Source organism: Pseudonaja textilis, chromosome 1 (assembly GCF_049901715.1).
Source record: "Pseudonaja textilis isolate UNSWEBS1 chromosome 1, rPseTex1.2, whole genome shotgun sequence".
Taxonomy (NCBI): domain Eukaryota; kingdom Metazoa; phylum Chordata; class Lepidosauria; order Squamata; family Elapidae; genus Pseudonaja; species Pseudonaja textilis.
The window spans coordinates 284,996,755-285,020,219 of NC_141990.1; the positions used below are offsets into that span (position 1 = coordinate 284,996,755).

At 33.0% G+C, this 23,465-nt stretch overlaps 1 protein-coding gene across 2 annotated transcripts in view; it reads left to right on the forward strand.

Moving 5' to 3' along the window:
• Window positions 1–23,246, forward strand: part of YLPM1 (YLP motif containing 1) — a 53,390-nt gene extending 30,144 nt beyond the window's left edge. The window contains exons 16-21 of one of the 2 annotated variants that reach the window (XM_026711767.2): window positions 1,055–1,138; window positions 1,858–1,941; window positions 14,921–14,972; window positions 20,822–20,952; window positions 22,415–22,595; window positions 22,853–23,246. In XM_026711767.2, the coding sequence (XP_026567552.2) occupies window positions 1,055–1,138; window positions 1,858–1,941; window positions 14,921–14,972; window positions 20,822–20,952; window positions 22,415–22,561 (498 nt within the window). In that variant the 3' untranslated portion in view covers window positions 22,562–22,595; window positions 22,853–23,246. The remainder of the gene's footprint in view (window positions 1–1,054; window positions 1,139–1,857; window positions 1,942–14,920; window positions 14,973–20,821; window positions 20,953–22,414; window positions 22,596–22,852) is intronic. The other variant, XR_015741092.1, reaches the window with a different exon arrangement.
• The last annotated feature ends 219 nt before the right edge of the window (window positions 23,247–23,465 follow it).

Genomic DNA, 23,465 nt, shown 5'->3' on the forward strand with positions numbered 1-23,465 from the left:
AAAGTGACTTGTGACCTTTTTCACACTTATGACCACTGCAGCATCCCCCTTGGTCACATGATTAAAATTTGAATGCTTTGCAACTGGTTCATATTTATGATAGTTGCAGTGTCCGGAGGCCATGTGACCAACTTTTCTGACCTTCTGACAAGCAAAATCAATTGGGAAGCCAGATTCAATTAATAACCGTGTTACTAACTAAGCAACTATGGTGATTCACTTAGCAACTGTGGCAAGAAAGGTGGTAAAATGGGTCAAAATTCATTTAAGAAATGTTTCACTCAGCAACATCAATTTTGGGTTGAATTGTGGTCATAAGTTGAGGACTACCTGTACTGGGTGAAGTGGAGGAATAAGCTTGTTTTAAGAATTTTAAAATGATCTTATATTTATTGAATTTATTTTAGAAGTCAGTTTTTCTGTTAAGTTTCCTTCTTTGGTTCCTCTTTTATTTGGACCAGATCTTATTTGGAATATAACACACATTATGCTATAATTCAAGTATTACCAGGCTTTTTAATCTGAAAACATAGGACTAGAACTCTCTATTACAGGTAGTTCTCAACTTACGACCACAATTGAGCCCAAAATTTATGTTGCTAAATGAGAAATCCATTAAGTGAGTTTTCTCCCATTTTACGACTTTTCTTGCCACATTTGTTAAGTGAATCACTGCAGTTGTTAAGTTAATGACATGTTTGTTAAGTGAAATTGGCTTCCCCATTGACTTTGCTTGTCAGAAGGTTGCAAAAAGGGATCACATGACACTGCAACCATCATAAATGTAAGTCAGTTCCAAGCATCTGAATGTAAATCTCAAGACTATGGAGATGCTACAATGGTCACAAGTGTGAAAATGGTCATAAGTGTGAAAAATAGTCATAAGTCACTTTTTTCAATGTCGTAACTTTGAACGATCACTAAATGAACTGTTGTAAGTCGAGGACTACATGCACTTAATTATACTAATCTAGTTATACCCAGACCATGTATTCCTAGTCAAGGATGGTGTAATACTACATAAACACTGTAGTTTTTAATTTTTCATTTTCAGATGGCTGATCATTGGGAGACAGCACCGCGTCACATGATACGTTTAGACATTCGCTCTTTATTACAAGATGCTGCGATTGAAGAGGTGAGATTTGCAAAAACGCTAAATTATGCAAATTGGAAAAGAAAGTTATACTTAGAATTATACTTAGAAAGGTGGAAATTGTGTTTTAATATGCAGTGATTATAGACTGAGTTATTATTTAATAAGATAAGCTTCTCAAATTAGAAATTTTGAAGGTACAGACTTCATTCTTATGTGCATATATGTGCAGGATATGCTATCCAAAAATGAATTTTCTGAATAAACATCATAAAATATAAATCAGTTCAATGCTAATTCTACACAATATATCTAAAGCTCCATCTTTGGTGAAGTCTTTGTAAGTGGCATATTGCTATACCAAAACGTAAGAATGGCCATTAACCAGTGAATAGTATCTAATGGTATCTATTCACTTACACAGTGTGATTCATTCATGTTCACAGTGCGTATCCTTTATTGAGGTAACCCTAGTGCCTAAGCAGAAGTCTGATTGCAGTAACCTCATATATAACCTAACAATTCTATTCATGTTGATCCTCTTTTTTAAAAAGTGTAAAATTTGAAAGGATAAGACTTTAAATATAGAATAGCTCTGTAGAAAATATAAATGTTACAACTGTGAAATATGTAACCATTTAAGTGAATTCTCAGGTTTTGTGTGTTATTTTAAATTTATAGTTTATTTGATTCTCTCAGAAATAGCTAAGGCCAAAATAGGTTTCCAGTGATAACAGTCCTGCTATTATATATTGACTTAGGTGGAGATGGAAGATTTTGACGCAAATATTGAAGACCAAAAAGACGAAAACAAAAAAGATGCAGAAGAAGAAGAGAGCGAACTGGTAGGAAATGCCCCTGCAACATTTTTTTATTATAATCTATAGCAGATTTTGTATTTGCTAGAAATCAGTCTGCTTTCTCACCATCACATTCCCAGTCACTGCTCTAATTCTGTCATTTTAAGAGCACTGAATTGAATACATAAATTAATATTTAAGAATTCTTTAGGAAAATTTAAGTCTTGAGTACTAGGGATCAACATTCTGTCCTCTATTAATAGAAGTTACAAACTTATACAAGCTATAAGTTAGTGCCTGAGAAGTTAATTTTCAGATGGAATTGAGAGATTCATGTTTAAATATCCAATATAGAAGGCAGTTCAATAGGTTGTTTCATTAGCCATTTTTATAAAAATTATATGTAACTAATCTTTTTCTAAGTATTAGGATATTTCTTACACATACAAACATAACCATGTATGCTCAGACATAAATCCCATTGTGTTCAGTGAAGCTTATGCAGAGAAATTTGCACACACAATGTTAAGCTTTTGAAGAATTTGCATAGAATGCTTATTCATATGAAAAGAGCAAAGGGATAATTCATTCTTTCTAAAGTTGGGCAGCAATTCACATTCAAAGAAAAAAGAGCAATTCAGAACTTGTGTGGGTGCTTGTGTTATACCTGTCAGTTGCTGCACTTTCCCTGGACTTGAAAGAGCTGCCATATGCAATCCCAGCAAAATATGTGTTTGATTGGAGGATGTGCAATGTCCATGGTCACATATGTTTCAAATCATCTTTTCATTTTTGAGTCTAGACCAGTGCACAGTCCTGCACAAAACAGAGCTCATTCCATCAATTGAAAGTTCCAGTTTCAATTCAGCTTTCTGGCTTGGCTGAAGGGCAGAATTCCTTTTGACAGCCCAGTACAGAGGCAAAGCTGACTTTACTATAATCATAAATATCATGTCAGGGGATAGAAATCTGTGTCTTTCTTTCCTCTTAAAAACATGAATTTACAAGGTAAAATAGGAAGGGATGCACTGGAACATAATACCTCCACCAATTCTAAATTACTATATTTGATCCTTTTACTCTTTCTGGCATCCTTTTTGGCTTGAAGACTAAGAATGTTGTTTTTATTTTATTTATTATATTTACCTACTGCCACAATCCAAGTGACTCAGCACTTCTATTTTGTTGAAGCTATACCTTTTCTACTTTGGGGGAAGATGTTTCATCTTGTCAGAAGTGGCAATAAATGTTTTCAGGAAAGGGTGGAAAGTTGCACTGATACAAGCCACAAATGCTTCTTGGAAGGGTATAAATAAGGGTATTTAGGTATACCTGAATACAGTTTTCTATATGGCTCATGTTAGCTGTTGTGATAAGCTGATATGGCTAAAACCTCTAACCAAATCCAACAGCAGCCAACTGCTACAGAGAAAGTTCAATAGATACTTGTGGAGTGGGGAAGAAGGGAAATTCTGATCAAATGCAATTTTTACAACCTCGAGAAGGCTAGAAGATCCAAGCCTACTCGGTCAACAAATTGGCAGTCCTTAACATTGATGCCCTTCTGTCTGAAAAAGTGGATAATTGCTATTGAGGAGTAGATTTACTACAGCTCTTCAATCATATGTGGAAGTTCACAGCCAACACTTATCCTTTAATGGAGTGAAACTGGATTGTGCTCGAGAACTAGCTACTGAACCATAAGGTAGGTTTATTCTCCCTCTTTCAACCAAGTCAAGAAAAAAGTTTCAGAAGGTTTTTTTATGCCATTGCTTATTTGTTGGATAAAAAAACTTTCAAGGAAATTTTAGAACCTCCTCTGTCCATTCACACACATACATATTTGTTTGATATTTCTAGATTTCACTTTTGAAACAGTTCTCCAAGAAAATAAAGAGTATACTGTCTGACATTGACTCAAATGGTAATGGTAATAGTTGGATCCTTTCAGGATACCCAACTGAATTGTATATGGAAAGGCATTAAGAAATAACTGATGAATCCTTATTATGGAAACAAGTTTCTTAGTCTATTGTCAACATGAAACATTTTTTTATTCAAGACACTATGAAGTCCAAATAAATGTTTTCAGTTGCCCTCCTTGTACTTATTTGTACTGATACCATTTGGTGAGGATGTAATCAATCAGAACTGGAGTGGTTCTGTTGTTTCATGTTGACTGCATACATTTCTCTCCTCTCACTACTTCATTTGTGTGTTTCCATATGTATACATGCATATGTGTACATATACATGCATATATAACCACTCTGAATGTGTTCCCCCCTTCATCTGACTGTTATGAAATAAGCTGTTTGGCAGATGAGCAGCATTAGCTGGATGTGATAAAATATTTCTCAAATGTTATCAATTTCTGATGGATAACATTTGGTCTCAGAGCATCTACCAACAGAAAAATAACCCAATGTATTGATTGTTCCAGGAAAATAAAGTCTGATAAAAACTAAGAAAAAAAAATTAACTATGTATCTTTTACCTGTGGTCTATCAAAGTGTTTCTCATACATATACACAAGGAAACGCAACGTTCTTATTTCTTTGCAATATACCTGGACATAATCTTTTTCAGAAGCCTGCCTACTGACTTGGTTTTATGATTTGCTTTTATTTTGAAATACAATTTTTGAAAAGACAACATTTAAAATAATTTCTACAAACAAAATGCATTTGTAATTATTTTTGCAGAACACTACCAACATAATCTGTCACCATTTTAACAACCAAACTATGAAGGATGCATAGTGAATGCCCAAGAGTGTTTATTTATATTTTATACTGTTTCCACATTATTGAATCACCTCTTTTTATTTAGGTACTTTTATGTTAAAAGGTAACGTGTTATATGTTGTTGTTTATCCTACTACAAAATCTTTGCACCAAGATGGTATTTATTAGATAAGCCTTTTAGTGATAGGAAAAACATGAAATTTTGAAAATGGAGGTAAATGCAAAAGGCTCAGATAATATATTCCAACTCTACACAGATGCATTATTTTGAATGTTCTCGATTCAAATTTTACTGTTTACCTTGGAAGGACATCAAAAACTTTTCATGTAAATTACTCTGGACCCAGGCTTAGAATTATACATTTCCTTGTCATCAGATTGATTGAGAAAACATAAAAATCTTTCACATATCTAGTATCATGTTGTCTCTCTCAGAGCACTGGCACTTCCTGGAATTTCCTGTTAATTTTGCATGAATATTCACTACAGAGAGTAGATATCCTTTAGGAAAGCAGGTATTAAAAACCCAGATATGTAATAGAACTAATGAAAAAATTTTTGCGGAGGAAGTCTATCAGAAGAATCAATGAATTTCTGAAATGTTTGGGAACTTCAACAACTTTGATGATCCAGTGAAGAACAGAAAGACAGATTGTCTAAATTACTCCTGAAATATCTTCAGCTTATTAAATGGATGGCTGGAAAATAAGCTTGATTGCAAAAATGTATACTTCTTTGCTGAAGAAAGAACAGCTTGGATTAACCTTTTTCCCATGCAAAGAACCAAAATGAAGTAATTAATTGCAAATAAGGTTTTCATAACTTCTTTATTCAGATAGTTTTCTGTTAAAACGTTATGAGATTTTCATCCTCATCCTATTTCCATATTTTAAATTTTTAGAGTTTTCATTGCTATTAGTGGAGACTTTTTTTATCATTTTATAGCAACCTCGTTATCAAACATAGCTTCTATTGCTGATCCAATCTCCTGAGAAAATGAATTTTATAAGGTGATTTTCCTCCATAATCACTGAGGCCTGAGTCTTTGTAAACCAAGCAGAAGATGGAGAACATTTGTACAGTAGATTGCTTCAAACATAGTGTATTCCTGAAAGGATTGTCCATTTCTGAACCAAAGTTACAGTTGCTGTACACCCAATAGCTGGCTGATCTACATTTTGAACTAGAAATAAAATCTATACTGGTTATAAGATTCTTTTCTGGTTACATGAAAAGAGGGTCTCAGCTTTTATCACTAAATTTCCCAAAGCACAATCCTTTTATGATATCAGTTCTTCTCTTCGTAACTATCTTTTTTTTTTAAACAAAGTTTTTTATTTTGTACAACAAACATACAAACAAAATATAAAAACATAAAACCCTCTTTCAATTATATAGATACAGTGTGTCGGTTACAACCTTTTGTGCTATCCTTTTTTTTACCATTACAAGTTATATAAATTCTCACCTTATCAATCTAGCTTGTGCTTATGTAATATCAATTATTAAACATTCATTTGACTAAACTATTTTCCCATCATTTTATACGAGATATTCTAATTTTCATTATGATTTAATCTTATACATTCATTCAGTGGTTATATATTTTGTATTGTATTCTATATCAATCATTAACTTTTATTGTAAGGCTTACTAATCTATTTCTTTACCGTGTCTTTTTATCTAACCATTGATAAAATAAATCCCATATCATATAAAATTGTTTATCCTCTTGTTCTCTAATTTCAAAAGTCAATTTACTCATTTTGGCACAGTCCATGATTTTTTTAATAATTTCCTCCTGCATAGGTATTTTTTTTCATTTTTCCAATTCTTAGCAAATACAATTCTAGCCGCTGTTAAAACATTTACAATCAAATATTTCAATTCTTTACAATATATTTCCGGTACAATTCCCAATAAAAATATCTCAGGTTTAAAGTCTATGTGTTGTTTTGTCATTTTTTCCAACCATGTGTGGATTATAGTCCAATATCTTTTTGCATCCGAGCATGTCCACCACATATGGTAATATGAACCAGGTATCTGATGACATTTCCAACGTTTATCCAATTTATTCTTGAACATCCTCGCAATTCTCGTCGGGGATAAGTGCTACCTGCAAAATATCTTATACAAATTTTCTTTATATGCAGTTGACATTGTCATTTTATAATTTTGAAACCACAATTTTTGCCATTTCCCTAGATCAATCCCATATCCATTTTTCCCCCACGCAATCATTGCTTCTTGTACTTGTTCTTCTTCTAATTTAAACTCTAGCAAATGTCCGTAAAGTTTTTTGATTACTTTTTCATCAGTAGCTGTCAAAATTTTATCTAAATCAGTCAACTTATCATAGATACCTTCTGTTTTAACATCTTTATCAAATCTAGATTGTATTTGCAAATATGAAAACCAATTCATTTTTACACCTTGTTCTTCCAACACTTGCATAGATTTAAGTTCACCCTTTTCATTCAATATCTCACCATATCTAACTGTTCCTTTTTATATATTATTGGATAGGAAAAAGCTTCAATAGTAGATAATCATAGTGGAATTTTTAAATAATATTGCTTTTTTATCTTCTTCCAGTTTAAAAACAATGCTTCTCGAATATAATGTCTTCTAAAATACCCCTGCGTTTTAGTTCCCTTATACCAGAGGAAGGCATGCCACCCTAACAGCAAGTTATGTCCTTCTAAATTGAAAAGTCTAGTATTCCTTAGTGTTATCGACTCCTTTACTCACTTCAGACTCGTCACTTGGTAGTATAATTCCCAATTGGGCAAAGCAAATCCTCCTCTTATTCTTGCATCTTGTAACAATTTAAGTTTTATTCTTGCTTTCTTCCCCTGCTAAACGTATTTTAGCACTATTTTGTTTAAATCTTCAAAAAATTCTTTCCCTAATCTGATTGGAATCGTCTGGAATAGGTATAAGATTCTAGGCAATACATTCATCTTAATGGTAGATATTCTCCCAATCAGTGATAATTGTAAATTTTTCCATTTTATCAAGTCTGTCGCAATGTGTTCTTAAAGTTTAAGATAATTATCCTCCTTAAGTGTGCTACATCTTAGTGTTATGTGTATCCCTAAATACTTAACCTTATTTGTGACCTGGATCCCCAAAACTTCCCCCAATTCTTTCTTTCGTCTTACTAACATGTTCTTCGCTAAAATCTTTGTTTTATCTTTATTTATTTTCAAACCTGCTTCTTTCCCATACTCTTCTATCTTTTCTATCAGTTTAGGTTCTGACTCCAATGGACCCTCTAATATAAATACCAGGTCATCTGCAAAAGCTTGTAATTTATACTCTTCTTTTTTAATTTTCGTTCCTTTTATTTCTTCTCTGATGTTCCTATTCAGCACTTCCAGTGTTAACACAAACAACAGAGGTGACAGTGGGCAGCCTTGTCTAGTCCCTTTTCTTATATCTATAAAGTGTGTTAACTCTCCATTTATCGTAACCTTTGCAGTTTGTTTATGATATATCGTTTCTATGGCTTGAGTAAATTTTTTACCAAAGCCCATTTGGTCCAATTGTAACAGCACAAAACGCCAATTCACATTATCGAAGGCTTTTTGTGCATCTAAAAACATCAGAGCCATTTTTTTTCGGGATGTGCCTCATAGTATTCCAGTGTATCTAAAATTATTCTCCTATTATCTTTAATCTGTCTCTTCGGCAGAAATCCATTTTGATCAGGGTGAATAAAATTGTTTAAGTATCTTTTCAGTCTTTCTGCCAGAATTGAAACAAAAATTTTATAGTCTGAATTTAATAGTGATATTGGTCTGTAGTTTTTAACTTGCTGTGGGTCTGTGTCCTCCTTCGGTACAAGTGTGATATATGCTTCTGACCATGTTTTGGGTATTCTCTTCTTTGTCATAACTTCATTCATAACTTCTAATAAGTGAAGATTCAATGTTTCCTGGAATGTCTTATAAAATTCCACTGGCAAACTGTCTGGACCTGGTGCTTTCCCAGTGTTTTGCTTTTTTAAAGCTTCTGTTAATTCCATCATTGTTATGTTACTTTCTAACATTATTTCAATATCTTTGGGTATCTGAGGCAAATTTGCTTCCTGTAAGTATTGTTGGATTCTTTCTTCCTGAACATTCTCTTGATGGTACAATTTTCCATAATAATCTTGAATATTTTTTTCTTCTCCGCATTTCCATAGCATACATGTCCTTGTTCATTTATCAATTGGTTTATCCTTCTCAAGTCTCTTTCCTTTCTCAATTTATATGCTAACCATCTGCCTGGTTTGTTTGCATCTTCAAAATAGTTCTGCTTAGCATTTTTAATTTTTTGTGCTATTTCTTCTTTTTCCATTAGCCCCATTTTATGTTTAGTTATGTCCATTTTAATGTTAATGTCCTTTTTTGTGGAAATTTCTGTAGTTCTTTTTCCAACTTCTTGTAGTCATCTTCCAATATTTTAAAAGGTTTTTTTCTGTTTTATATTTCTTTTCCTTGTATAGTCTATTATCAAGCCTCTTGTATAAGCCTTCCTTGTGTCCCAGAGGTTCTGTAATGATGTATCCTCTTTTGGGTTTTCTTTAAAGAAAAAAGTCAGTTCTTTCTCAATTTTCTGTTTAAAGTCTTTTTCCTTTAATACCGTATTATTTAAAGTCCATCTAGATCTCCTTTTATGTCCTTTCCATATAAGTATCATTGGATTGTGATCTGCCCAGGTACTTGCTTCTATTTCAATGTCTTGTATGTTAGAAAGCAATTCTATTGACATCCATATAATATCTATTCTAGACCATGATGCATGTCTATTTGAATAAAAGGTATATTGTTTATTTTCCGCATTTCTCTTTCTCCATGCATCTTTTAAGTTATCTCATCTACCATTCGAAAGAAGGATTTTGGCAATGTCTTTCTAGCTTTCTTTGCTGTTTTTTGTGTTTTATAGTCCAATTTGTCATTTATTATTCCATTAAAATCTCCCATCAGACAGATATTAGCATAGTCAAGTTCAATTATTTTCTTATGTAATTTCCTGTAAAAATCTTCTTGGTTATCATTTGGAGCATAAATTGCTATTAAAACTATCTTTAGATTATTGTCCGTTATCTCCACCATCAAAATCCTTCCGTCATCATCTGTATATATTTGTTCCACAGTGATTGTATCTCTAATGTATAACACCACTCCTCTCTTTTTACACTGTGTCAACGCTGTAAATAATTTCCCTAATTTTTGTTGTTTCAATATATAATCATGTTGTTTTTTAATATGTACTTCTTGTAGACAGATTATATCAAATTTTAATTTCTCTAACTTATAAAATATTTTTCTTCTTTTAGTAGCTGGATTAAGTCCATTTATATTAATTGTAATCAGTTTTCTCTCATCCATTTTAGACTGTAAGACTGATTTGTTGCTCTGGTAGATCTTGGTTCTTGTTGCTCTCTGGGTACACCACCTACAGCTCCTTATTCTTTTTCAATTACTGCTATACATTCCTCTTGAAATTCAATTAACGACTCTTCTTTTCTTGTATCTTCCTCCCTTCCTCTGAAATATTCCAGATAGAATAACTCAGCTTTTTCAACTGTATCAATTCTGTGTCTTTGTTCCTGCCAGGTAAACATGAGACCTTCTGGTATCAGCCATCTGTAATTTATTCCTCTCTTAAGTAACTCTTTGGTCAAGAATAAATATTCTCTTCTTATCTCTCTCACTCTTCTTGGTACCTGTTTCAGTAGCACTATTTCTTTATCTTTGTACTTTAGTGCTTTTTCTCTTGTCGCCTGCAGTATTTGTGATTTAATTATTTTCTTAGTAAATCTGATATGAACTTCTCTTGGCAATTTATTTCTCATCGCATATCTTGTATAGACACGAAAAACCTTGTCCATTCCATCCATCATCTTCTCTTTTAGTTACCTCTAATGCTTCTGCCAGGATTTCTGTCATCATTTCAGCAAGATTTTCAGCCTTTTCTTCTTCTATATTTTGAAATCTAAGATAGAATTCTGGTCTATCAATTTCCCATCTCAATGATTGCAGAGATATGCCCTTGTCTCTTTCCACTTCACTCAATCAGGTATCCATATCTCCAATCTTCTTATCTCTTTGTACATCTTGTTCTTCAATTTTCTTGATTCTGTCCTTGTATTGCATCATCATCTATTGAATATTCAATTTTCTCATCTGTCTTTTCAGTTCTTTGCTCAATATTCTCTGTTCTCTTTTCAATATTATCTGTTTTTACTTGTCTCTTTTGAATTCCTTGCATAATCATCTGCAGTGTCACTTCTTTCTCCTTCTCTTGTTGTAACATCACCTGTATTGATTGTTGTCCTCCAGATGGTGAGGAGGAAGAAATCGGGATTGAAGAAGCTGAGGCTGGTATCTTTCTGCTCATCTTAGAATACTTAATAGGAAAATTGAGAAGAAAAAGCAAGAGCAACCAACTGCCACTCCAATAAAAAAAAAAAAGCAAAAAATAAAAAGGGAAGGGGAAAAATCTTCAGGCACTTGAATACCTTAATCCAATTGGTTCCAATTATGTAGAAAAAAAAGGAAAAAAAGAAAAAAATGGAAAATTGAAAAAGGATGAAAAAATAAAAAAAATTAGGAAAAAAATTAAAAAGTCAGAAATCTGTATATTCCCCTTGCTAAAAAGGTAGAACAAAAGGAGGAGGGAAAAAGTAGTCTTAATCCTGCATCAAAGGACTCAAGTCCAAATATAAAAATCCAACTGCGGGGAGTAGAAAAAAAGGGAAAGAGAAAATGCAATAATGTCTGTAAGCAAATGTTCGAGGCTCTTTACTAAATCAAAAAAACCAAAATTTTCAGTTCTCTTTTCAAGGTCACTTCAATCTTCTTTCTTCAATTTCAAATCCAGACTCCAGCTATCAGTAGTTCCACAGAAGAGCACCTGCAAACAATCTACATGCTTTTCCCACTATCTTTTCAATGAAAAGCACAAAGTTCTTGAATGTAGCACCAAATGTATCAACAAGAAAGAAAGGAAAACAATGTATCCAAGCCTCCAGGTGGCAGTGCTACTTATTTCCCTTTCCTTTCCCTTCCCCTCTAATATTAAAACCAGGAATAAAAAAATAAAAAGAGTCTAAAATTATTAAAGAGAAGAAACGAGGAAAAAAAACTTTTCCAAAAAGTTATTTTGAACGGAAAAAATTAAAATTAAAAAGAAAAGACCAGTCCAGTTTAAAAATTGAATTTCTTTTTACAAATTTACAAAAATCCAAAGAAAAAAGAAAAAAAAACCTTCAGGTTTAATTTGTGCTTAATCTCGCCACTTGAGCACTTTTATCTTCACTTTTAAATTTAATTTTTAGTCTTTTAGGGTATTCTCTCCAGAAAAAAATAAGTAGAAAATTATTTCACCAAACTGACACATTTTCTTTCCAGCTTTCTTCCGTTCCGGAGCTGTCCCAGCTTCAGCAGCTTTAAGGGCTGCCTCTCCGCTGCGGGAAAAAAGGGCTTCTCCTGGATCTACCAGGGACTTTGCAATGTCCCTGGGATCAACAGGATGTGCCCTCAGTCACCGCCTCTACGGGACGGTTTAGGTCCGTTGGTACCGTCGTGCAACGGAGGTATCAGCAGCGATCTTAGAACTTAAAGATTGCATGCTGTACCGCTGCAACACCAGCTCCGCCCTCTCGTAACTATATTTTCTTTTTAAAGTCTTGTGGATTGCTAAAAGTTTTGATTTTAGAAATTAAAACCTTTTATCCAGGATTCTGATTATCTGCTCCCAAAATGGGCAGGAATTTTACTGTGAAAGGAGTTTGAAACTGTTTCTTCTGAATGGAAGAAATTTCATTCCATTCATTCCATAGGCAATTTCTCTTTAGCTGTCTAGATTTTCTTGTGGTAAATATTTACTTTCCTCATGAGAATTATGACTACATCTTTGAAAAACTGCTGGACCACACCAACTTTTTTAATCCAGTGTCCTGGTTCCTATAGTAGTCAAGTAAATATTATGGAAAGCCTACAGAACATAGCCCTTGATCACTGTGTGTTTCAGTCATTGGTCAGAAAAAATGCAGTCTCTTATTCTAGAAATGGCTATGTCCATATGCTTTTGAATCCCTGTTATCCATGAGCATATCACATTCTCTTAAAGCCTTCAAGATTAGTAATTATCACTGTTCAGGTGAATAAAATTTAAATATTAGTAACATGAGCTTTTTAAATTAAATAATGCTTCTTTTAATTGGACCAGTGATACAAGTCTTTTCATTCTTACGCATTCTACATTTCAAGTTCTTAACATTTTTATGTTGGAATCACATACCTGCCGGCTTGAGAGTGGATACTGATTTTATTCCTTCTGAATTGTACTTCCTTTTTAGAAGACTAAAATAATCAAGAAAACCAAATATACAAAGAAAAAGCAGAACTATAATTGCAGTATAGAACACTTTCCTGTACTGTTTTTCCATTGTCTCCTTTCCTCAAAAATTTCCAACATGGAATTTTTCTTTCAGAGTTTATTCTTCCAAATGAATGTATTCTTATGAAAAAGAAAAATACTGAATTAAGTTAATTGCTTTTCACGGAGCAAATTATGTAAATATAAATAACTAAATATCTCAGTTACCAACATAAACATCCATCTCCAAAGTACATTATAGAACAAATAATAGTAACATGGCCATTTCAGTCAAATCTTCAGAAACCAGGAAGATAATTGCCTATGGAATAACGCATATGAAGAAAAAAAATAAATGGACAACACAGTCATTCCACCCTAAAGTGCCAGGATTTCAACTAGCACCTGAGAATTAAATACTGTGATATTCTATACTGCTGCTACCTGTAGTAAACATATCTGGCTTCTCTTAGACAGCTGCCAAATTTCAGATACTGAGAGCAAAAAGAACATGATGGTATGTGTACAAGAATCAGCATTTTGATCTGAACCTGAAGCCAGCAACTTTTTTCCTCGGCCTTTCCAGACATTTTTCAAGGGCAACCTGTTAAAGAAATGGAATATGGAAGTTCATAGAACATAAGCATACAGTTCCAGAAAACAATGTTGCTAAAGTCTAAGCTGCTAAAAAGTGTTCATACTTCTTGCAGTTGAAAGTGGCTTCAGATCAAGCAGTGCCTAAGAGCTGCAGTCTACATTCCAAATATTTGACACAATCTATTTCTAAATCAGGCAGCCTATCAAACAGCAATATTTCTATTTATACACATTACACTTTAAATCAATTTGAACCAACAGTTGTATTGAATAAAGTGTATTAAACAATGACTGAGCTATTGGGTTATAATTTTACTATTAGTCCTTCACCCTAATTAACTAGGAAACAAGTACATGTCCCTGGTTGGATGAGGAATCCTGCACACACGCACACGTGCCCCCTTGCTGCATTGGTTTCCCATCCAAATGCCAAAGTTGGAAATATGCCATCAGCTGTTCAGAAGGAAAAACAGAAAATGGATCTAATCTCTAAATAGCTGATCAGTGAAATTTCATCTTTTTGAAACTGTGGGTCGCTTGTGATATCCTGCCTGCTCTATTATGTACTCTGCTTGATCAGACCGTTGAAGTTAACGTGTTACATATTTTTGATAACTAACAAACATGAGATTTCTATTAATAAATGCTTTCTGTCATTTCTACTGGTTTTACCTGGGGGGGGGGGTTTCCAATCAATTTTTGTATCCAGTAAGACGTGTTTTTTTGTGATTAAGTTCTTTTCTGTTTCTTAAAAAATACATATTGAAGGCTGGACTAAAATGCAGAAACCCATACTAATGGAAAAAAAGAAGCAATTTTAGGGGACCTTTTTAAACAAACATTTGTGGAAGGCTCCCTAGAAATAAAAAAGCAAATAATTGCCAGAGACATTCATGCTTATATAGTGGGCTTCTGAAGTGTTCATCCCACACTGTGTCTCCATATACAAAGATGACCTGTGAAGAGAATATTATGTGGAAATTGCTGAGGCACATACATGAATTCTGATCATGCAACACACGCCACACTGAGAAATATGTCATACCTTATTATTGTGAGATACACTCCTGTCGTGAAATTATTGTAAGATACTCTTATTGAGGGAGACACTCTTGTGCTGGATGCAGAGTGACTGAATATTTTTCACATTACAACATTTTACAATTCCATATCAAGTTTACAGTTCAGATTGAGTATCTTAAGAAAATGTTTGCAGTATAATTCTGTTGCAGGATAAAATATGTTATATGCTTTCTGTATCTCTCTCTAATCCTTCGAGCTTCTCTCTGTATATGATTTAGGGTTACATTCCGAAAAGCAAATGGGAGATGGATACTTCTGAAGCAAAATTAGGTGGGTATTTAATTTATTTTATTAACAAAAAAAATTCCTCATATTTGCACAACTGTAGTTTCATTGTCTGATCACATGCTTAGAAAAATATACTGAATTTGACATTTTTGATGATACAGCTGCCTCTAGGCAGTGTAATATCCCTTTATCTCTGCGAGTTGCAATGCTATAACAATCAGATTTTTAAATTTTAGTTACGATATACTTCAGTGATGCAGTTTCTTATATATTAATATTCAAATAAATGAATGGTGAGTAAAGAGAATTATTTATAGTGGCTTAGCATTTCCTACAGAGCTGACCAGCTTTATGCTATTCTTTGGACTATTATAACTATACGTTAAACTCTGATTAGGCTAACATTATTGTTCAACAATATGCCTTGTTTTGGCATGGTTGTAGACAGCACATATGGGTATCATCTCAAAGCATTGTTAATCTCTTACAACATTGCTGTGCATGAGTATGTTTTATAATGTAATGGATCTCCAGTGCTTCTCAGAGAAAAGAAATAGAAAGATGAGATTTTATATCCTTTTTTAATTTTAATTTAAGCCATGTTCTTTTCTGGAAAGCCATTGCTTTAAAACAATTATTTGACCTGCGTAAGTATGTGCTTTCGTATTTTTAAAATACTATTTTAAATAGTTAGAGCCATTGAGGCATAGGATTTGAAGGGTAGAAATTTTCTAGTAGATATAATTATATATCAGATTAAAAAGGAAAAAATATATATCTTTATCAGCACTTTGGTGTTCTGGAATATCCATAAGCAAGAATAAAATAATAATAATGTGACTCTCCCTGTTTGATGCTTTTAAATGTGTCTGGACTACAGCTGGTCATAATGATGAACAATGTCATATGTAGCGACATCAAAGAATATTTGATATACTTCAGTTTCTGTAAATTGAGTTAACTCAATGATAAATGTATCTCACTAGTCTTGGAGGCTTTGTAGGACAATATATCAATAAGTATTCCCTTTCAAGTCCTTTGATTTTCAGAGGATTATAACATTCAAGGTAAATACAGCATTTGGAAGGATTCATTTGGCATCCTATCAAATAAGCTATACTTACAGATTGCATTGAATCTGTCCAACATAAATAATTTATGTGACGTGGGAAAGGGAAGTTATTTATTTATTTATTTTCATACTTGTATGGCTGCCCATTTCACAAAATATGACTCTGGACGACATACAATAAAAAATAATAAAGCAGCAACATAAAAATAATAATTAAAAACACCAATATTATGATTAAGAGGCAAAAAGAGTATCAACTTATTCCCTTGAGACTTCCAGGCCTACTGACACAACCAAATCTGTTAGCACGGATGGGGCCAACCTCACCTTGGGCGCATGTGTTTGTTTGTGTGTGTTGATATCCATAGGGTGGACGCCATCATAGAAAAGGCCAGACTCCTTCAGTCCCATACAAGAGCTGCAACATACCTCATGATGGGTTGGGCAGGTAAAATCAGGAAGAGGTGGTTCCTCAAATAACCCAGCCCCACACCATGATGGATTTTAAAGCTCAAAACCAATACTTTTTGGACCCAGAAGCCTACTGGCAACCAGTGCAGCTTGCATTTAATATAGATCTGTTTGTTTAATGTTTTTACAATAGGGAACAACTTGAAGAAAACTCTTCATTTCTGAACGATTGGTATCAGTTTTTTTATACCTCAAATCTGTTCTTTTAGTGAACAATTAAAATGTCAAAAAGAGCTCCACCATCATGCCTTTCTAATATATGACGTGCTCAAGAAGAGGGCTACAATAGAGTGCTGAGTAGTTGAAAAAGATTTGATAAAAGCGAGCATGTGTATTCATTGAATATAGAATTTATTGTGAAGCCAATGACTAAATATCACGATTTTGTATCTTTTATACCATATAAATTAATATTTTGATTAATTCATCATAGTTGTTTATTGAATTATAGAATAATATACATATTTTGCCATAATTAAAGAATTGTTCAATATTTAACATAGTGCTTATTTAATTTTCTATATCCAGGTATACCATCTTAAATTCTTTGCATGTTCAATCAAATCATTCTATCTCCCCCTTCCCTCCCCCCCCCCAATACCCTGGAGGCTACATAATCTTCCTATTGCATGACTTAGTTTCCTAGTAATGCCATAATCTATAAGTATTTCTTCTAAGATAAATTCAATATTTTAAGCAAAGGGGGCAAAGGGTTCTGGTGGCTTTTATGAGGTATAAAAATGAGAAACCTTAACATAACTTGAGCCAATAAAATGCATTAAAATATTCTTAAGCAAAGAATTAGTAATATGGCTTTCTACCATATTATGGAAACATTCCTTGCTAATTATATGGTGTAGGCTACACATGGTGAATCTCTAAACATTTGTTCATCATAACAGTTTACTTTATGCATGCATGTGACATGGTTTATTTTCACAATTGTTCTAAATAGACATATAAACTCATTAGAATTGCCATTACTTTTTGCAATAATATTTTAAAATAAGAAAATGTCCTGAAATGACTTAAAATATTTCTAATCTACTTCACAGTTGCATTTCTGATAGTTTTACCATATAATCAAAATGAACAATAAATAGTTAAATGCCAAACGAAAATGACGGGAAATAAATAAAACAATTTTAACCTGTTGAAGCTTTAGTGAAAATAATGTTGGAGCTTTAGTGAAAACAAGGAGTAAAAATTTCCAGCAAAAGTTGTAGCAAAGGCAACTTTGAAACCTATGATTGCAATCCATCTCACCAGGTTATATGAATGGAGCCATTAAACATGATCTAAAATCCTTGTTCTGAGCCTGCCTATTTATTTATTTATTAGTAATAATTGGAAGCTAGTTGAATATAATAAAGTTATCTAAATAATATGTTTGTTACATTAGATAACATTCTTAATGCTGCACTCTGAATTAATTTAAATTACTGAATAGGATCTTAAAGTAGACCCAAATAAACCAAATATCATTTTAGTTCAGTGTCTGTGTTACCGCGGTGTGGAGACCTCCTAAGAGGACTACCTTTGGTGTATCAGTTAACGTTTGTTAAACTACCCAGACCATCCTTTTACATTTTGGCAGCCAATGTGCTGCAATGTTAGATGGCTGAGTTCAGTGTGATGTTGGATGGCACATAAATAAGAGGCCCTTCCAACTCTGTCATTCTGTTAAATAAAATATGTAAACCATAAATAAGAAAAACTACAGTTGTTAGTAGGTCACAATGAGAATAATCTATGCCTTCACTTTTAATATAATCTGACAGAGTTCTTACATTTCTGCATTCTTGTTAACTTCTGCTTACTGACTTTCTTCCAGCTTATTTTCAACCCTGAGCACTTGGTTCAGCGCATCTGCAGTCTTTTTAAACTTAATGAAAAGGCTGCAGAAAGGTTTTGGGTGGGTTTTTTTTTCTTTGTTTTATGGTATAAGAATTTACTGTAGATTTCCTGTTGACATTAGTAATGTCAAGTAGATTTTAAGTACTATTGGCAAATGAAATTTTGTAGAAATCTTGTACAGTGTATAGTGGAGTAAAACAGCAACCCTCCAGCACAATCTTTTCGAACCAATTGGTCATGTTGAACTGTAGGCACAGAAACCTCCAGTTTTCATGGGAGATGGAGAATATAAACATGTACTCTGGTCAGTATTGTTAAAAACTGATGAAAGGTACAAAAAACACTGCCGTGACCTCTTAATTACATAACTTGACCACAGTCAGACAATTCAGTGATAAAGTTCTTCTGAAATTCAAATGCTGTTGCTCCCAGTGACAACAAAATTCAAAAAAATGTCACTAAGTATTAGCTTCCCGATTCTAAAAACATATTCCAATTATTTACTTCAAATATTATCTATAACATAATACAGCATGTTATATTAGTGCCTTCTTCTGTATATTTCCAACTTTGCATATTTGCTTGTAAAGGAATAATATATGAACTAAAATGTTTAGTGCTGTTGTTAATTCTTTTGATCACTTACCTCATAATAATTCCTTTCATGCATCAATTTTGCCATTACTTGCCAGTAGTAAATCTGACTTGATGGAAATAGACAGTTCTACTCAGATATAATTTGGTATCTTATAGTACAAAGAAAGGTTTGTTCCTTAGAACTTATTTTTTTTGTTTTCTAGTTGAATATTGTATAAACTATTCTTGTATCAGTTGAACGGAAGAATTAACTTGTTGATCAGATGTATCTGTTAACAATTTGTGGTTGTAGCAGTAAAAAGCAAGGTGTTAACCTTTCCCTCCTTCCCATTCAAGTTTTCCTTCCTGATTCTGTTCTTAAAGGCAAGAAGAAATCAAATACAATCACACACAATATATACATACATAATTAATATTTTTGGCTTGTGTGCAGGATTATTTGGATTGTGATCTGAGTTTGTGGCAGTTGCTGAATAGTTATAAATCACATATAATCTGAAATGTGTATATGGCTATATTTATTCATGGTTTTTACACATTACCTCATGCTGCTCATAATCTAGTTTGTGGCAGTTGCTGAATAGTTATAAATCACATATAATCTGAAATGTGTATATGGCTATATTTATTCATGGTTTTTACACATTACCTCATGCTGCTGAAAATCTGTCTCTTAAATAAAATTGGTTTTGGTAAGATAATTTGTGAAAATGTTCAATAGATTTTAGTACATTTTACTATTACAGAAAAACTAAAGCACTTAGACCAGAATAAATTCTTCTGTTAACAGAATAATTAAACACAGGCAGAATGTTTAACTGACTGCTTTAAAAAAATCTTAAAACATAATTATATACTTAATAGCCCACTTGTTGTAATTTTGCTAAGCTTTTAAGTTTTTAACTTCTTCCAGTAAAAATAACAAAACCATATAAATTATTAGGATAGAGATAATTCTGATATAAACATAATATGTTAATTTTTCAATCAATGCACTTTTCTGCATGGTTTGTTAACAAATAAGTATGTAAGTTATTCGATTCAGAAAACAGCATAATATGGAATTTGCTATTTTTAATAGTCTATGATAGCCATTTAAAAGAATATTTAAAAGTTAAAATATATTTTGCATTTAAATATAGGGGTTTTTGTAATAAATTTAAGATCTGTCTACTTCACAATATGGTGAGACTGGGATAATAATTTTAAACTATCTGTCTACACAGTATGGTGAGACTGAAAAAACAGTTATTTTAAACACCAGTTTTACTTATATATGCTTATATGTAGCCTGTAGAAATAAGTTTGCAAGATACTGTTTTAGAAAAATGTGTTGATCCATACCAAATAATTACTACAACCACATATTTCAACTGCTGAAGCAAAGGGGGAAAATAATCTGCTTTTGGATGTAATTCCTTCTTAGCTGGTGGTATTCTACATTACATTCAAATTCTTTGTCTGGTGATAGTTTTGAAATAATGTTCCATAATGCTTTGTGGAACATCTCATGCATTTTCCATAGTGTTGGCTTAAATCATAGAATGGAACTTCTAAACTAGACTTCAGAAATGATTGAGGTATCATCATTGAACAAGGATTCTGTTAGCTATTCGAAGCAAGAAGTAGTTTTTCTTATACATATGCATGTTCATATTTTGCACACAAAAGGCTGGATTTTGAAAGGGTAGAACTGGTGCTCCATTTTGAATTTAGGATTTTGAAAGGGTAGAACTGGTGCTCCATTTTGAATTTATGCCACTCGCAAAGACATCCACTAATGTTTGGATTTCACCACTATATATTGTCAATGATCTGTTTAAGAAAATCTCCATGCATTGTGTTCACGTATGCAAAATTATATTTAACAATAAGGCTATGTGTTTGTTCTCAGACAAATTGGATGGGTTGCGAACTGGTACTAAGAGGAAACGTGATTGGGAAGCAATTGCCAGCAGAATGGAAGATTACCTTCAGCTTCCAGATGATTACGATAGCCGTGCTTCTGAACCTGGGAAAAAAAGGGTAATAAATATCTTGGTTTAACATACCCCAGCCACACTGAGCTGTAGGAAAGCTCTTAAAACTTGGCTGTTCTGATAGGGTGAACAGTTCTATTTTTGCAATGGTGATATGTTTGTTAATGGAATGCTATTGCTCAAAAGTATATTGAATAAATCATATTGGTATATAATTCATTTATATCTGGAGAGAACAACCTTTCAGTATACTTAACATTGTTATGTCCAATGGAGTTATTTTATTTGTTTTTCAACATTGAACTGCTTTTTGAAATTTATGGTTTTAAGTGTTTGTTATCTCAAAATGGCAATGACCATTCAGTTATGGTTAGTGGACACTCCCAAGAGTTTTGAAAAGTGACTGTGGGCACAGCCTTATTTTTCAGTGAAATACACATTTCTTTCCCATCCAAGCTAGTCAACTAAATGCAACTGGAGCATTGTGTTATTGTCTCAGCAATTGAGAGCGTTCTCATTACTTTCTCAATATCTCCTTGAAATATGTCTCTTCTTGAAATAGTTTTCTACCTTTTTACCAAGGGTATGCAAAAATTGCTTAGATTGTAATTTTAAAAAATGTTTTTAAAGTTTTCTGGCTTTTGACTGTCCATCCTGCCAACAAATTTTGTAAGTTACAAAGTCAGTAGAACAGTGGAACAAGATTCACTGACATATCTTTTCCCCCTTATTACTTCAGTGTTTTGTTTCTTAGTTTCATTATAATCTAATTAGTATAGTTTTTACAAATAAATAATGCGGATGAAAGAAAGCAGAATGTGAATCAAGCTAACAGTTTAACTTGTATACCTAGTGCTTGGAATAAACTTGGAAAACAGACTGATTAGAATATTATCTGTGTCCCTTTTATGATATGATATACTGGTAACCTATAATCTAGAATAGAGCTGAATATAACAGCATTTAACTTCAGTAATCAAAGTAGGAAGTATAAAAACTCCAATGATAAAAAAATTAGCAACATTCCTAAACATTCCTAAATATTAAGACATATTGGGTGCTTCTAAAGGTATGTGGAACAGTCAGACAAAGCTCTAAGGGACTAATGCCTAATAAGAAACAGAATTTAAAATATAAACAAGCATTGAAAAATTAAAAAAATAGGAACGTTTTGAAAAAGAATTTAATTTTTCATTTATTTTTCCAAGTAGGAAGGTTTGTGAAAGAGGGCAAGATTAAGAGTGTGATTAAGTATTCTTATTCTTTTTCTCTTAGAACTATCATCTTCATCCAAATGCTTGATTTTTAAAATTACAAAATTAAACATGGGTAAGACTTAACCTTTTGTTCACCTCTAAATACAGTAGGAAGCTCAAGAGAAGTGATGGCTAATCCCTTTTCTAAATTGTCCGAAATCTCTGCAGGGTGTAAAATTGCATCAGAGATTTATGCATGTTGCTTCTCTTTCCTGAAATGACTGTTATCCAAGCAGCACATCTTTTTTATAGGTAAGGTGGGCAGATCTTGAAGAAAAAAAGGATGCAGACAGAAAAAGGGCCATTGGTTTTGTTGTGGGGCAAACAGACTGGGAGAAAATCACAGATGAAAGTGGTCATTTTGCTGAGAAAGCCCTCAATCGCACCAAATACATCTGAATCAGTTGGCACATGGAAGATGTCTTCCTTTAAGGTTAGAGCTGAACCTTCTATACCTTCATGTGTACTTGAGAATGAGCTAAAGAGCACATAGTGGATGGGGTGGATCTGGACATTATTTTAATCATTTGGTTAAACTCAGATATCTAATCTCGGACTGCATGCAGTTTGGAAGAAAGAGAATAGCACAGTTCAAAAATTGGGGAAAATCCTGGTTTACTATTAGCTGTGATTACTTTTCCCAGGCCCGTACACTGGCTCATCCTCTAACCTTTTTGTTTTTCTCTACAGGCTGTTTGCTTTGGTGAGAGCTGTGCACAAAGTGGTATAGTTGGAACAAGTCATTACCCATCTAGAGAATTTTGTGATTTTTTTTCCTTTTTAACTTTTTATTTCATTGTGTTCCTTGCCATTTAACTGGTGATATAACCAGGATCCCCAAGTTATATATCCTCTTGCATCTAAATGTGAAGAAAATTTTATGTTAAAATCAGTAGTATTAGCTTTTATGTGTGCAGTAGAATTGCAAGACAGTACTGAAGCCATTTCCTCTGCTGTACTCTGAACCCAATGTCAGCATTACTTTGTATTGTTGCTTTGTGCTATTGTTATTTTATACTGTACAAACTTGGTAGTTTATTGTACTAGGAAACAGAACAATAAACTTTCACTATGAATTTAATAATGTGGTTGACCATATATTTATGTTTGCTATTATCTTTGTATTTGATTTTTAAAACAAGAGCTTCCCTAGGCAGAGTGTTGGAGATTGGCAAGAAGAAGATAAGTACATCAAATGAGGATGGGCCCAAAATGTTTCTAGTCATTAAAATGCCCCATTTCCTTGTAGATAAATAACTTCAAAGCATTTTTATTCTCCACACAACTTCATTCTTCACACACT